The 14,976-nt window shown below is 51.9% G+C and overlaps 1 protein-coding gene across 2 annotated transcripts in view; it reads left to right on the top strand.

Annotated features, from left to right (window-relative positions):
• The window catches only part of CDH22 (cadherin 22), a 70,799-nt gene that overhangs the window by 32,364 nt on the left and 23,459 nt on the right, over nucleotides 1-14,976 (top strand). For both annotated transcript variants that reach the window (XM_086852544.1, XM_023939795.2), the window contains exons 4-7: nucleotides 498-617; nucleotides 9,681-9,848; nucleotides 10,796-10,983; nucleotides 11,831-12,084. In XM_086852544.1, coding sequence (XP_086708670.1) covers nucleotides 498-617; nucleotides 9,681-9,848; nucleotides 10,796-10,983; nucleotides 11,831-12,084 — 730 coding nt within the window. The remainder of the gene's footprint in view (nucleotides 1-497; nucleotides 618-9,680; nucleotides 9,849-10,795; nucleotides 10,984-11,830; nucleotides 12,085-14,976) is intronic.

Here is a 14,976-nt window from a genome sequence, read left to right as displayed (position 1 = left end):
TGAGTACCTGGTGCTATGTCTGGCTCTGGGCAAGTGAAAGCCTTTCCTCTCCTCGGGCTGTAGTCCCTGTGCAGTTCTGCTTGCTGCAGTGTGGATCAGGCCCCAGCTGGGAGGTCCCTCTGTGGTCTGGAGGTGACCATGTCACCGTGTGCTGACAGGAAGGGCAGGTGTGAGTATGACATCCCCAGCTCCTTCCCAGATGGTCCAGTAGAAGGCTACTGGGAGAAAAGCTCCCAGCTGTTCAGACCAGTGATCTCCTGGAGAGCAGGTCCTGACCCAGGATGACCCTGCTTCCACTGTGCAGCACACCAGAGGCATTTGCAGCAGTGTCTGCAATCCTGGCTTTCAGGCTTTTGGTGGGGAGGTGATGCTGCATTTGCACCCAGCTGTTCTCTTTTCCCTCATCACTTGCAAGCAATCAGTGTTGGGCCCTGCACTGAGGTCTGTGTTGCTCTTCTAAACTCCTGACTTTGTTTTCCCCCTTGTCCCTGCTGCAGGCACCTCTGTGATGCAGGTGATGGCCTCCGATGCCGACGACCCCACCTACGGGAGCAGTGCCCGGGTAGTCTACAGTGTGCTGGAGGGGGAGCAGCACTTCACTGTGGACAGCAAAACAGGTGAGCACCCAGCTGGGCTGGGCCAGGAGACCCAACAGTGGCTGTGTGTCCTGGGCACGAGTGTGAGCCAGCAGATCTGTGCCTCCCTGCTGGCCACTGATGCTGGATACTCCTGGCAGGGGTGCTGGAGAGGAAGCTCAGCAGCCTTGTTCAGGCTGCTGCCCAGCTCCATGCCCTGCCTGCAGGCAGGATCTGCAGCTGCCAGCCCAGAGTGCCTGGTCTGCACCTGCTCTGGCCAGAGCTCCTCTCTGCCTGGAGCTGGAATGCCCCACAGGCACATAAAACTTCAGTGTAGAAGGTTTAAATACTACCAAAGGGGCCTTACCAAAGGCTGCATCATTATCACCAGGGCTTTGATTAAAGGTAACACTTTAAATTAAGGATAGGTTTATAAATGTTCTATTAATATTTAATGAAAGAACAGTAGAAGCTGCTCCATTCCTTAATAACTTATAATAGAGCCTGTTGTAAAATGCCTCTGTAATAAATCTGTGGCAGATGATGCTCTGACATACTGGTTAGAGCAGACCATAACCAGGGGATGTTGGGGTATATATTCTCCTTGCCTCCCAGGAGTTTGACTCTCATTACCCTTAATGGGAGCCTCACAAGCTTGCTAAGGAGGGAAGACACTCAAATGCTAATAAGTGATATTTAAGGCACAAAGCATGCAGTAAAGTGCCCATAGTTTAATGAAAATTTGTCAAATGACAAGCAGGCTGAGAAGCTGCAGCTTGTGTTGGGAAACTGGACAGCAAAGTCTTCCCCACCCTACTGCTGAACTGCAGGGGCATGGACTGAGATCAGCCCCTGGGCTGAAGTACCAAGTCTCTGTCAGGCTGATCTGTGTCTGTGCTGATAGATATTTTCTAAGGCTGTTTTTGTGTAAGTCAGAGTTAAATTTGTTTGGAGATGCTGGTGTAAGGAGAGTGTAAAAGAAGGTCTGTGTGCCTGAGCCTCTGCATCTGCAAGAAACCCTGTACATTGTGACAATGCTCTGGTACACATGGGGAAGGTGGTCCCAGCCCTGGCTCTGCCACCAGCCTGGCTGCTGCTGGAGGAACACTCAGATTTGGAGTTTGGGAGCTCCTACACACACCTGACATCAGCACTGTGGCATGTGGTGGGAAATGCCTTTTTCTGGACTGAGGCTGGTTCAGTGGGGAGAGGGCACAAGCAGCAGGTTGGGGCTGTACCCACCCCTTGCTCAGGAGCTGTTGCACCTGGGCTCTCTTCTCTCCCAGATTTGCTTTGTTTTATAATGTGTGTGTAGCAATAATAGGCTAAACACTGAAAATTCAGGTGCACATGAGATCCTGTTAATCTGAGACAGCTTTGTGTGAGTGGAAGTCTGGCTGCTAGAATGGAGAGGGACCACTGGGAGCAAACTGCACAAGCCAGGACGTGCAGAGGCTCAGCTTCCTGCCACATTAATGTTCTGTATTAAGGCATAAACTAAAATGTGCCCTGTGGGACTGTGGTGAAAATTAATGTCACTCTGGGAATCCAAGCTTCTTGATTCCTTGACTTTTTGTATCTTAATTCTCAAGCTGGCTGTTTCCTACACTGGGGGGTTGATTTACTGTTTTACTTGCTTGTGTTTCATAAAGGCAAAATCGCTGACAGTCTGCAGAAGACTTCGGCTCCTCTTGAGCACGTCTGTTTCCAGGATATCTGGCTGCTAATACAGGTGTTGGGGCTGACTCTGGTGGTGTCTGAGCTGCAAATGGCCTGTGGCAGCTGCCTCACCAGCACTGCAGGAACTGCAGGGCTGCAGCTCTGCCCATCAGTCACTCAAGTTGTGGCTTCAGCCTGTCCTCTGTCAGTCCCTCTGTCAGCGCTGGCCCATGTGGATGCAGCAGTGCTGTGGGGGCACATGGTGTCATCATATCCATCCAAGCACACCCCAACCTGCTCCCACTCTTATTTTGTTAGAATAAGTCTTTATGCTGCACAGGGAAATCCAGGTCTGATAGCCTGGGGTGGCCCCGCTTCTGCCCTGAGCATAAGATTTAATTATCCATAGCAGCAGCGTAGCTCTCAGAGCCACCATTGTTATTAATGGCCATAAAAAGAACCATAAAAACCTGGCATGTTACATTTCTTATAATATATGATAATGAAGAACAATTTGATTTCCCTTTTTGGTTTTGACCTCCTTCTCTGCCATTTCTTGCAAGTCCTTGCGTGCATGTGCTGCCTTGCACACCACCTCAGCCCCCAGCTCCTTCCAGTACAGGTTCTTTCTTCTCTCCTTGCCTTGTGCTCTTTTCACACCCTCCTTCATAGCACAGGTGTGGCACGTACAAAAGTGGTTTCCATGCTTGAGTACAGAACATGGACCATGTGCAGCTGACTTTGTCTCCTGTTCTTGGATGTTACCAGCTGTAGTGTTCAGCTGGGATTTCGTATTCAATGGACCTTTCACAGGCAGACCCAAACTGTCTGGATGCTGTGCTGTGCCAAGTCCTGCCACTCAGCAAGCCCTGAATGCCTGCAGCATCTCGGATCTTTTTGGAGGGAGACAAGCATCTAAATGGCTCCACTGGAATACTGGGAGCTGCAGGATGGCATTTTTGCTGTAGGAAGATTCCAGAATTGAATGATGGTGAAGAGAAAGCACAGCTGATACGCATGAGCTTTTCTTTCTTCCATATACACCAGCCACTCTCATGCTCTGAGATTAGTTTCACAGACTGAAACTTGTGTTGTGTACACCAAATCAGGTTCAAGAACTTCACCTGTGTGTGCTGAAGGTCTAGGCTGGCTTTTTTCACGTGAGTGGGGAGCTTTGTATGCGTAAGCTTTTGAGGCAAGGTTTTCTTGCCAACTGTAAGAATATCCCCGTGGCTTGTTGCAAGAGCCTGCAGGCATTAAGCTTTGTAAGCTTTGTGCTGCCTTCCTCACTCAGACAGGGTGCAGCCAATCTTTGCTCCTTGCAGCAGGTGAGCAGCAGTGCCTGTGCTGTGGCTGCCCTGATCTCCTGAGGAGGCTGTGCTCTCGTGGTGACCAGCACACAGCTCTGCCCTGCTGCTTCCAGTGGGAAACAGCCTCTTCTGCTGCTGTGGTGGGTGTTGGCTCTAGGTGAGAGCACTAATCTGACAGCAGAATCCCTCTCGCTGCTGCTGGGCCACGAGCCCAGCTATGCCCAGAGTGTTACACAGGGTGGGAGGTGTAGTGGCAGCTCCTGTTCCAGCTCCAGGAATCTCATCCTCACTAAAATCTTTCAAGCTTATGCTTTTCCAATATGGAGATGTGCACCTGAGTGTGGGCACTCTCAGTGCATTTACATGAGAGGAAAAATCTCTGCATTTCAATCCTCATGCTGTGTTTTCATGCTGCTTTAGATCACCCTGCATTCTCTGTACCACTGCAGATTATTCACCTTTATAGGGGCAAATCTCTCTTTTGGCAGGCAGCTGTGATTGCCTGCTCGTGTCTGTTCCTGTGTCCTTTGCAGTGCCCTTTCTTATCCCTGGGCAGTGTGGCTGGAGACTCACTGCTGTCTGTGATCCCTTGCACACAGTCTTCCTTGGGAGGGAACCTGAAACACCCCACAACCTGATGCCCCTGTTTCCAGCAGTCTTGTTCATCCCTTTTCAGGGATATTGAGTGCTATAGAGCAACCAGAGCATGTAACACCACAGGTTTTGTGATGTTTGATGCTTTCCTTAAAAGCTAGCTTGTCAGTTTGGGGCTGTGCATGGGAACCTGGCTTTTTACGGTGAGGAAGAAGCTCTTCTTCAAAACTGTCACTCTGCTGAATGCAGAGAAAAGGCAGAAGAACTCAGAAGGTATTTGAAATGCAGTCTGGTATTTGTGATGACTTAAACCAGCTCCTGAGTTCTAGAGCCTGTGTCCTGATTTAAAGACTGAGCTGGTAAGAACTTGGAGCTTTTTTATGCCAAGGAGAATGGAGATACCAGCCTGCTGGGATGAAGCTGATGGTTATTTGTGTGCAGTCCTTAGTTGTTTCATCCCTGCCTGCCAGCCTTGCTGTGTTTGGAGACAGACCACAGCCCTGGTCCTGGGGCAGTAAGGCTGGACTGGGAGAGGAGCTGTGTCTGGGAGCCTGCTGCTCACTGAGCTGGGCTGATGAGCTGTTGATCTGTGTGATGTGGTGGTGGGAGGCAGAACACGTTTCTCTGCTGCTCTTGCCAGTTCATTAAAAATGCTCCTTGGTGCCTGGAAACACAGATGTGTCAGAATGTGTGTGTTCCTGTGTGCCCAGGGGCTTGTGCAGGTCTGTTCCCCATCCCTGTCTCTTTTCCACCAGAGCTGTCCACAGGCACAACGAAGTCTAAGGCACAAGAGTCTGCAGAGAAGCCACATTTCTGTAAGGGGATTCCTCTTGTTAGCAAGATTGAGCATTAACAGCTCTTTTCTGAGACTGGTACAGGAACTTCAGCTGATTTGGGACCAAATTGTATGTTTGGTCATCTTGAGGAAATTAGAGTGTATCTACTAAAGTGCCAAGGGAATTAATGTTAAGTGATGAGGGACTCAGCTGCTAAAAGAAGGGACAAAGCTAGGGCGAGTGTGCTCTCTGCACATGTCTCTGGCACGGGCAAGGCTGATTGCAGCCTGGAACAAGCCCTTGTTAGGTGCTCCATGAACCTCCTGACCCTTTGTGCCTCATTCTTCACTCAGAGCACCTTTAGCTTCTGTCTCTCAAATTGTGCTGAGCTGAAGTACAGGATGTGGGGCTGGAGGGTGACTGAAGTGCTGGTTCTTGGGGCCAAGACCTCTTCTGCATGGCCTGACCTCCTCCAGGATGTGTGCTTCCAGCAGGACTCGTGTCTTGGAAGATATACTGGTATTTCTGTGTCCCTGCAGGCAGGTGAGGGCACAGGTGAGGAATCTGCAGTCTGTTTGGCAGGTGCCTTGCTATTCCTGGCCTGAGGCAGAGATGGGTTTGATCTGACTGACCAGGCTGCTGGCAGAAATTAATCTGTTTTATCCAGCTAAATAGGAGAGGGATAGAGGAGACAGACCTGATTTCTTCTCAGACATGCACAGTAAAAAGACCCAAATGGCAGGAAGACAAGGCTTGTCACCATGGTGGTGGCACTTCTATCCCTGGAGATACTAAACACTTGACTCTTTATGGCCCAGGGTAATCTCATCTGCCTTTGAAGATGCCTGCTTTGAGCTCTAGATGGATCAGGAACCTCTTTAGGATAGGTCCCTGATTGTTACTCCATGACTTTCTGGCTTATTGCTCCTCCTACCCTCAGCTGGAAGGTGCCTTGTCCAGACAGTCTCTGAGGATGTGGACATCTGACCCAGCAGAGCAAAGCCCATAATGATGGGAGTCCTGGAAGGCAGCTACCTGCTGAGTGCTTTGTCCTGCTTTTTTATCACCCAAAGGGAGTCTGCCTTTGGAGCAGATTCAGTGGTATTTATGTGATGCTGTTAGTGTCCCCTTGCCTGGTAATTATACTGATTAATCTGGATCATGCTGGAAAGCCACATGTGCCTTGTACCAGAGGGTATGCCACCATGTGTCCACATTATTCAGCTATAACAGATACTGACAAGAGCGGGGGAGACAAGTCTGAGCTCGAGGTTGTTCTTGCTTTGTTAGCAGTGTCTGGGAAAGACAAAGTTTGTCAGTTTTTCCAGCTGGAAAGAAGGTGAATCTTGGGAGATGATAGCAATGACTTTTCTGTGCTCTCTGTACAGCCTTGAGGAAGGTCTGTCTCCATCCCTTGCAGCTTCTTTGCAGAGTCCCTGGGGGTCAGGTTTTGGGAGTAGAGACTATCTTGGCTCTGAAAGATGGGTCCATGTGGGTTTGCAGCTGGTGGATGTTTAAGGCAGTGCCCTTAGTGCCACATGGATGTGGAGCATGTGTGGAGACCCTCATTGGCCATGGCCATTCGAAAATGGTGAGTGGTGCCTCGGCCTGGAAGACAAAAGCAGCCTTACTCTTGGGCTGGTGGCCTGATGTGGCCCATGCATTTTGGGAACAGCGTGCCAGTGACAATCCTGATGGGGCCCCTGGAGGTCTGGTAGTCTGTCTGCAGCAGATCCCCACCTTTGCAGGATGGACTGGACACACAACACCATGAGAGGGAGTTTCTCATCAGTCTCCACCCCTGCCACAGGTAGAGATTTTGTCTGCCTTGTGCTGCTGGAAGAACAGGAGCTGGCTGGGGACATTTGTCCTACTCTGCATGTGCCAAACAGCCTGGACTTGCTCCCTGTTGGGACAAGTGACCTTGGAGGTGTTCTGGGAAGTGCCTGAGCACTTTCCTCCCATCTTGCATGGCGTATTATGAGCTATATCATTACGAGCAGCTCAGTTAAGTCATTACAGCCTTGGTGAATGCATGAGCTTTTTTCCTCTCATCCCAATTCATCACTATTGTGCTGACATGAATCATTTTCATTATAAAATGCTTCAGACCCCGTTAATTAACAGAATTGCTTAAATTTCAATGAGATAGTGCTTGCCCAGAAATAGCAGTTTTGTATTCACAGTGGAGTGGCAGGAGAGGCCTGTCAGCATGAGCTGCTGGGGCTGCTTCCTGAGCCCTGGGTGTTTGTGCGGGGCTGGCCCTGGTGCCCACATGGGAGGGTGCCATCCTTGCTGGGATGGGTGCCCACAGACACGTTCTTGCCTCCCTTTCCTGCATTCCCTCTGCCTCTGGTGGGATTCCTTGCTGAGTGGCTTCCTCTGAGCAGAGCCAGGATGAATGAGGGGGTCAGAGCAGACCCTGGGCCCCATCACAGGGTAATCTCCTGCTCCCTTATCCACGGGGCTGAAGGCAGGAGAGTGCAGGTAATTACAGAACCTGAAGTGACAGATGGACAAGGGAAGCTGGGTGCTAATTGTGCCTATCCATGAGAGCTGGAGAATGGCAACGATCTGAAATGGTGGTTATGTCTTTATAATAAATCCTAACAATGCTAATCATTGGAATAATTGCTAGTTTCTGAGAGGAAGGAATGATAAATGTCTCCTGAACAGTTTTGCCAGCTCCTGCTGCACCTGTAATGTCATGCAAAGGGCGAGGGGGAGGAATTTCATCCTCCCAGCTCCGTGGCATTTCTGACTGCCTTTGGGCCACAGTGCCGGTGGCTCCATGGTGTGAGCCCTTGTCTGGAGGTGCACAGTGCCACACCAGACACGTGAACAGGGAGACTGGAAACCTGCTGGCCTTGGAGTGCAGATGCCTGGTAGCCTTGGGGCTATCCCTGTAGCCATTTCTTGGCTCCTTGCAGCCTGCTGGAACTCAGCTCCGCCTGTGCTGTGCTCTTGGTGACTTGGAGCCTTGATGCTCTACCACTGCTCGATGTGCTGCACGTCCAGCTAATGGATTGTAAGGTGCTCAGACCACTGGGTGATTCTCTGCTTTTTGCTCAGCAAGAAGGGAGCTCCCTGTTCCCCCTGGGTCAGACCCCTCACTGGAGACCCATTCCAGCAGCCTCCTCCAGTACTGTCCTTAGCACTGGGCAGGATTGCTGGTGAAACAAAGCAGAGATGAATTTGCAGTTCACAGCAGGAGGAGGTAAAGCTGATAGTTAAACAGAAAACCCTGGAAGAGAGAGGATTTACAAAAGCATAAACCAATGTCTAAATCTGTGGGAATGTTAAAAAACTGAGCAGGAGGGATTTTAAGCTGATTCCTGTGTGTTATGGGATGCTGCTGGTACAGTGGGACTGGAGTGTGGTGCTAATGACCTTGTATCCATGTAGGCGCTCCTTCCTTCCTGACCCTGGTGCCACGTCAGGGCAGAGTAGTTTCTTTCTTTCTTTCTTTCATCCTCAAAATTTTTCTTCCCTACTTTGTTTCCCTGTAAATTAAACAGTTGTGGGTAACTGGTAATTTCTGCATTTCACAGAGGTTTCAGGCTTTTACTGCTCTTTGTTTCTTGTTTTACAAACCTTGATATTTTAGTCCTGGTCATTTCCCCAATCCCAGATGAATACTGGAGACCTATAAACATTGCTTTTAAGAGACTTACTTTTGTAAGAAGTACTACCATACCATTCATTTTGTTAAGCTCCAGTGCATTCTCTGACACAGAGCATGTGTTTTGTCGTCTCTTGTCTCCTTAACTTAGAAGGACATTTGAAAACGAGGGGTTTTGTGCTGACAGACTTTTAGAAATGTGCTTCCCCCATTCTCCAAATCACACAAGTCCCCCCGAGATGTGCCTGGTAGATGGAGCCTGGGCAGGGGCACCCCTGTTCTGTAAGGGGTGCTGCAGCAAGCCTGACCCCTCTCAGCAGATCAGGAGAAGTGGGCTGTTGCAGATCTGTGCCAGAGGGGTTTTGTGACTCAGCCTGGGTTTTTACAGAGTGGACCTTGAGGCTGGCCCCAGCCAGCCCCTGCATTTGGATGGGGGTGAGGATGAGTCCTCTTCCTGTGACTCCTGCCCCCACCAATCCTCTGAGCAGACCTTTCACCCACCTCACGGTCACCCTCAAAGCACAAACCTCCTCTGTGCCAGGGTTTAACCCAGTGGGAACTGCAAGTAGCCCACAGGAAAAGCAGCAGTTGGGACTCTTTCACGCTTCATGAGGAGACTTGCTAGGAGCAGGTTGGGCCTGTGGCCATTCCTGGGCTTCAGGAGGATTTTTGGGATGTTTCTGGCTGGCTGACAATCCCCAGGGCTTGTTCTTCTCCCCAGTGGCCTTGTCTCCCCTTAGTTGGCTTATGCTGATGTGACCTCTTGCAGAGGGGTTGAGCAGATACTGTTTGTGGCCAGCAGTGAGTTCCTGTGGCAGAGGCAGCCAGCAGAACCAGGGCTGTGCTTGGGGAGAGTGTCCCCAGCAGTCAGGGGAGGTGACAGTCCCTTCTATTGTGCACTGCTGAGATGCAAGTGCCGTATCTGACACCAAATATGATTCTGTGGACATACCAGAGTGAGTCCAGGGAAGGGCCATGAAGGTTGGTGAAATCCTGGAGCAACTGCCCTGTGTGAAGAGGGAGATTCAGCTGATCCTCTTTAGGTCTGGATCTTGTCCAAAGTAATCTCCAGTGTCCCCTTCCAGCCTCACCCTGTCTGTGGCTCTGTGACCTGCCTGTGCTCAGCTGTCCTGCTGGTTTCCAGGTGTGATCCGGACAGCCGTGGCAGACCTGGACCGCGAGACACAGGACCGCTATGAGGTGGTGATCCGTGCAACAGACATGGCAGGACAGCTGGGTGGCCTGTCTGGCTCCACCACGGTCACCATCGTGGTCACTGATGTCAACGACAACCCACCACGCTTCCCTCAGAGTAAGTCCTGCTGGCCGTGGGGGTGGGCGCTGGAGCATGTCCTGGTTCCCTGTGGGTGATGGGATGGAACCTGCATGCTGAGCCAGCCTGGCCACTCCAGCTGCTGGCAGGGTGACAATACCAAAGGACCATGGCAGCTCCTGGCCTGGGTGTGAATGTGTCCCTGCCTGGCAGCACAGTGGGTGCCAGATCCCTGCTCCAGTGCAGGTCCTGGAAGCAGGCATGGCTTGTGTGGTAGGAGAGCAGGGCCAGCCCTTTCCTGAGCCCTTCCAAGCAGCTGGAAGCCAGCGAGGTCCACCATGCTGCTGTCCCCTCTGGGAGCTTGGGCTGGAACTTGGCTACTGGCCTGGCCCCTCCTGGCTGCTGTGTGAGAATGTGAGAGTGCAAGGACAGCGACACTGCTGAGGGACAGCAGCCTTGTCACAGCACAGCTCTGTTTTCCAACCTGCTGCTAATGGCCTGTGGCTGGTGCTGGTGTCTGGTCTGGGACCCTCCCCAGACAAGGTATAGGGTGATCCTGCTGCAAGGAGTGGGCTGTGGTGGATCTGCCATGCACTTCAGCTGAGGCCTGGCCTCTCCAGGCTGGCAGGCCAGGGAAGGGGCTGCAGCTGGAGGAGGCTCAGCTCTTGGGCTGCATCTCCTAGAAATCAGAAATTGCAAAGGAATCTTTGCAAGGAATCAGAGAGCACTGATTGCAGGGCAGTGTCCATGCAGAGAAATCAGCCCTTATTTCACACAGCACCTGGAATGTCAGTGCTCCCCAGTTATCTTCCCTCAGCCCTTGTTTTTGGCTGGTGTATTTACTTCTTTTGTTGGGGCATTCTGGACTGTGGACACAGTGGGGTTTGAGCAACCCTCACAGCCCAAAGGTGCCCCAGGGAAGTTTGTGAAGGCTGGGGCTGGTTCAAAGGCAGAAGAAGTGACCCTGGTACCCATTTCTCCTCCAGAGATGTATCAGTTCAGCATTGTTGAGACGGCCCCCGTGGGCACTGCCATCGGGAGGGTGAAGGCAGAGGACTCTGACGTCGGAGAGAACACGGACATGACATATCAAGTGAAGGATGAGGAGGGGGTGGAGATGTTCAAAGTCACCACGGACAGCAATACCCAAGAGGCTGTCATCACGGTACAGAAGGTGAGAAGTCTTGATTGAGTAGGGAGGGCACAGGTCCCTAGGAGGACCCTTTCCTTTGGGGACTGCTGCTGTTGAATCTGAATTGAAGAAAATGCTCTGAGTGCTGCTCTAGCAGCAGCAGTTGCTTTTTTGTGCCTGCTGATGCAGGGAGAGACCTGACTCTGCTCTGCCTGCATGGCAAAACACAGGGCTGTGTCTGGGAGGAAAGACTGAGAAGGAGCAGCACAGAGTGCCTGCTGGAGTCCCCCAGGGTGGCTTGGGGGTGGCAGTGAAGCAGTGAGCTGTGCAGAGCAGACACCATGCATAGGACTATAAAGAGGAATGCTTACAGCTGTTATTGATAGCACCTGTTAGAGGAGAAAAATGCCCACCTAATTCCTGTACCTGACCAGAAGCACTTTAACTATATCTGCTTTTGGTGGCAAAAACAATCAAGCAAATACTTGGTGCAGGCAGAAAAGAATGATTGTTCTTCAAGGCCACTGTATGCAGCTTGCCTCCCTTGTAGAAATAAGAGTGGGGTGATTAATGATGAAAACTCGCTCATGTGCAGCACACACTGTGCTGTCTTCCCAGTGAATCCTGGCTGCTCACAGCCCAGGCACCCTGTTAGGGGCCCTGAGGGGAGTGGACTGAGGGTTTCTGCTTCCTCCTGCCCCCTTGGTTTGGGTGCTGCTGGCAGAAGGACAAAGCAAAAGCTCCCAGGCTGCTACAAGGGCACTGCTTGAGAGCAGGTGGCTTTAGTGGCTCTAGTGGCTCTAGTGCTGCCCTGGTGTCTCTGGTGAAGGAAGGGGCAGCAGAGGGGCTCCTTGGGCTGGCTGTGGCTTACCCTCTTCCCTTGTCCCAGCCTCTTGACTACGAGTCAAAAAGAGTGCACACTGTCGTGGTGGAGGCCCTCAACAAGTTCGTGGACCCGCGGTTCGTGGACCTGGGCACCTTTCGGGACCAGACCATTGTTCGAGTCTCAGTGCTGGACGTCGATGAGCCCCCCGAGTTCCGGCCCCCCTCCAACCTGATGGAGGTCCAGGAGGATGCACATGTTGGATCTATCGTGGGGGTGGTCACTGCCCTGGACCCGGACACAGCAAACCACCCTGTCCGGTAAAGCAGCCGTCCAAACCTGACGTCATCCCCCTTCCTGCAGTGGGCACGGGGTCATCTGCAAGGGACATGTGGGCTGGGAGGGCTTGTGGCCATGGCAGGGACAGAGGAGGTGGGAGAGTGCAGGTAAAAGTGGCAAGTGCTGCATGTGTGTGAGTGTCTCGTGGGACAGCAGCTGGCAGGTGAGTGGCAGCCTGTGCAAGAGCAAGCACAGTGGTCTCGGTGGCAGATATGTCACTGGCAGGTGATGGCTTTGTGAGTGCAAGGGAGTGTCAGGGAAGGTGCCTAGGTGATGCCTGTGTGTCCTTGCTGCTGACAGCAAGGTATCTGCAGTGGTACCTGACACAGGCTAGACACCGGGAGTGGCAGGAGGACAGTGGTGAAGGGTGATAAATGAGGTGAGGCTTGGGAGGTGCAGAGCCACAGCCTGTCTGTGTGTGCGTGCATGTGTGCATAGGATCAAAGATCAGAGGAGTTTATATTTGGGCAGGGGACATAATCCAGGCAGCAGCTTATCTGCACAGGACATTTCCCATTTCCATTTAATTTGTGGCTAAAGAGATTGTTACCTTGTTAAATTGTTATTACCTAAGGCACAAAGCAGCCTTCTGCCCCTGCCAACTGGCCTGAGTCATGAGCAGTTGGGTTGAAAATCTGGTGTTCAGAAAACATCCTCAATGTGTGGAAAATTTCCTTGAAATGTGTGTTCTGGTGCCAGGTGCCGGCGGGGCTGCAGGCGCCCGTGGAGCCGCTCACTTCCAGGGAGCAGCACGGGCTTTGGCTGAGAGCTCTGCAGGGAGTCAGCCCCACAGCAACAGACTGGGAAGGACAGGGACAGAGATGTGGGGTGGGGGGGACAGGCCAGAGAGGGCCCTGTTACAGCACTTGGTTGCATTCAGTGATGTCCTCCAGTGCCCGTTTGGGGCACCCTGCTCAATGCTGTGCAGCCGTGGGTTTCTGTTTTGTGGTGAGGTGAGGAGATCTCCTGATCCTCATGGAAACAAACACTGTGATGGTTAGAAAGCTCAGAAATGCATTTACACATGGAAAGCTGCCATCTACAGATGCCTGGCAGCTAGCAGAGAGTACTGTGTCACAAAGCTGGATGCTCAGAGTTGACTTGGGGGGGAATGTGAATGAAATCAGCCTTGGTGTGCCAAGAACTGTGTATGTGAGTGCTGCACCGCTTGCACTAGTGGGTGCTGAATGTGTTCTCAACATCTGCTCATGTTGTCCTGTGACTCTCCAGTCCCTCTCCAGTCAGGCTACCTGTCTGATTTCTTTCTTTGTTGCCCCTGAGCACATATCTGCCAGGGAGACAGACAGGAGAGTGGTGTGTCCACGTACCTGTGTGTGTGCACAGGTGCGTGTGCTTTTTCACTTGACTGTTTCCAGCAGTGCTGCAGAACATAGATTTTATTTTCTGATCTGGAATTGTAGAAAAGGGACCTTGGGGACAGAAGGGACAGAACTATTCTTTTTCTTGTTTTTTCTTGCTCTTTGTGCTGCTTCCCTGTGGAGCTTGCTGCACTGTTTGCATACAGACCAAAAAGAAAGCAGTGGAGGGACTCTCTTCATGCTGTACAGAAGGTGATGGAGACGTGGACCAGAGAGAAGCAGATTCAAGTACTGGGCAGGAGAGAGATGGTGGGAGCCCAAACTTCACTTTGGGAGTCTCTCCTACAGTGAGCTCAGTGCTGGCAAGGCAGTGCCTCGTGCTCAGAGACAGGGACTCAGCCAACAGGACTCCCAGGCATCTGCTGCAGCTTGGGAATTGCCATGTGTTTTCCCTTGTCAGGCTTGATGCATTCAAAGACGTGTCCTGCCTCTAGCTATCCCCAGGCAGGTAGCTCATCCTGTGTCCCCCACGCTGCCCTGTGGGACTTGGTCCATCCTTCACTCCCTCTGTGCTCAGTCCCTGCTGTCATGGACAGTGACAGTGCAGCCGGCTGAGCCTTCACAGACATTTTAACGTGTACCAAGTGGACCTGCAGTTCGATATTGGTCGTGCTGATGCAGCACCAATGCAAGAGGAAGGTACAGTTGGATCCCTCCTGCTTCCCTGTCCTCTGGCTAGCCAGGTAATTTAATAAAATTCTTTGCTGCGTAGGCAGCTGTTAACAGCTTCAAAGCAGTGCACAGACATTAATGCCAGCACCCTGCAGCAGCAGGATGTGACACTAACCCGTCAGCAGGAGACGGCAGTAAGTCACCTCTCCTTTCAAGTGTGCTGCTCGGAAGTACAGTCACAAGAAGGCAGCACTTGTACTTCACCTCTGATACATTAGAGAGCACCTGGTCCTGACGGCATGACCAGCATTTGATCCTCATCGCCTTAAAGCTGGTAAGAATCCTTTGAAGTTGCTGCAGTTCAGTGGATCCCTTTAACTTCCTGCTCCTCATCTGCCAGAGGTGGGAGCAGAGGCACGGCTGTGCTGCTGCAGTGGCTGCTCTCCTGGACTCGGGTCTGTGTGCTGGCTCTGCCTGGGCACAGGGGACAGCCACCGCTTCCCGTCATGTCGAGATGCGCTCTCCCCTTGAGGTGGGAAAGAGCAAGGATTGCCAGAGACAGCAGAGCAGAAATCAGCTCTGTCAGGGTTTCCAGGTCCTGCTGACACCGGACTGCCAGTAACAAGGTTTGGGAGATATTTTTAGCCAAATGGGAAGGGAGGTGCCCTTGGCTTTTTGTTTTCAGCCCCAGGCCAGCACGAACAATGCTCTGCAACTCCTGCTGCAATGCCCAAAACAACTGCTAGAGGCACATCCCAGCCTGATGTTCCTCTGCCCTCCTGGTGATCCATGTGTCCCACAGGATGCAGCAACCTGGTCTGAGAATAAATCCTTCCCACAAGCTGGACTGGGTCACAGTGACCTGTTCCAAAGACGTGAGGA

This window comes from Cyanistes caeruleus, chromosome 16 (assembly GCF_971803275.1).
Source record: "Cyanistes caeruleus chromosome 16, bCyaCae1.hap1.1, whole genome shotgun sequence".
Lineage (NCBI taxonomy): Eukaryota > Metazoa > Chordata > Aves > Passeriformes > Paridae > Cyanistes > Cyanistes caeruleus.
This window is presented reverse-complemented; position numbering and strand designations above follow the sequence as displayed.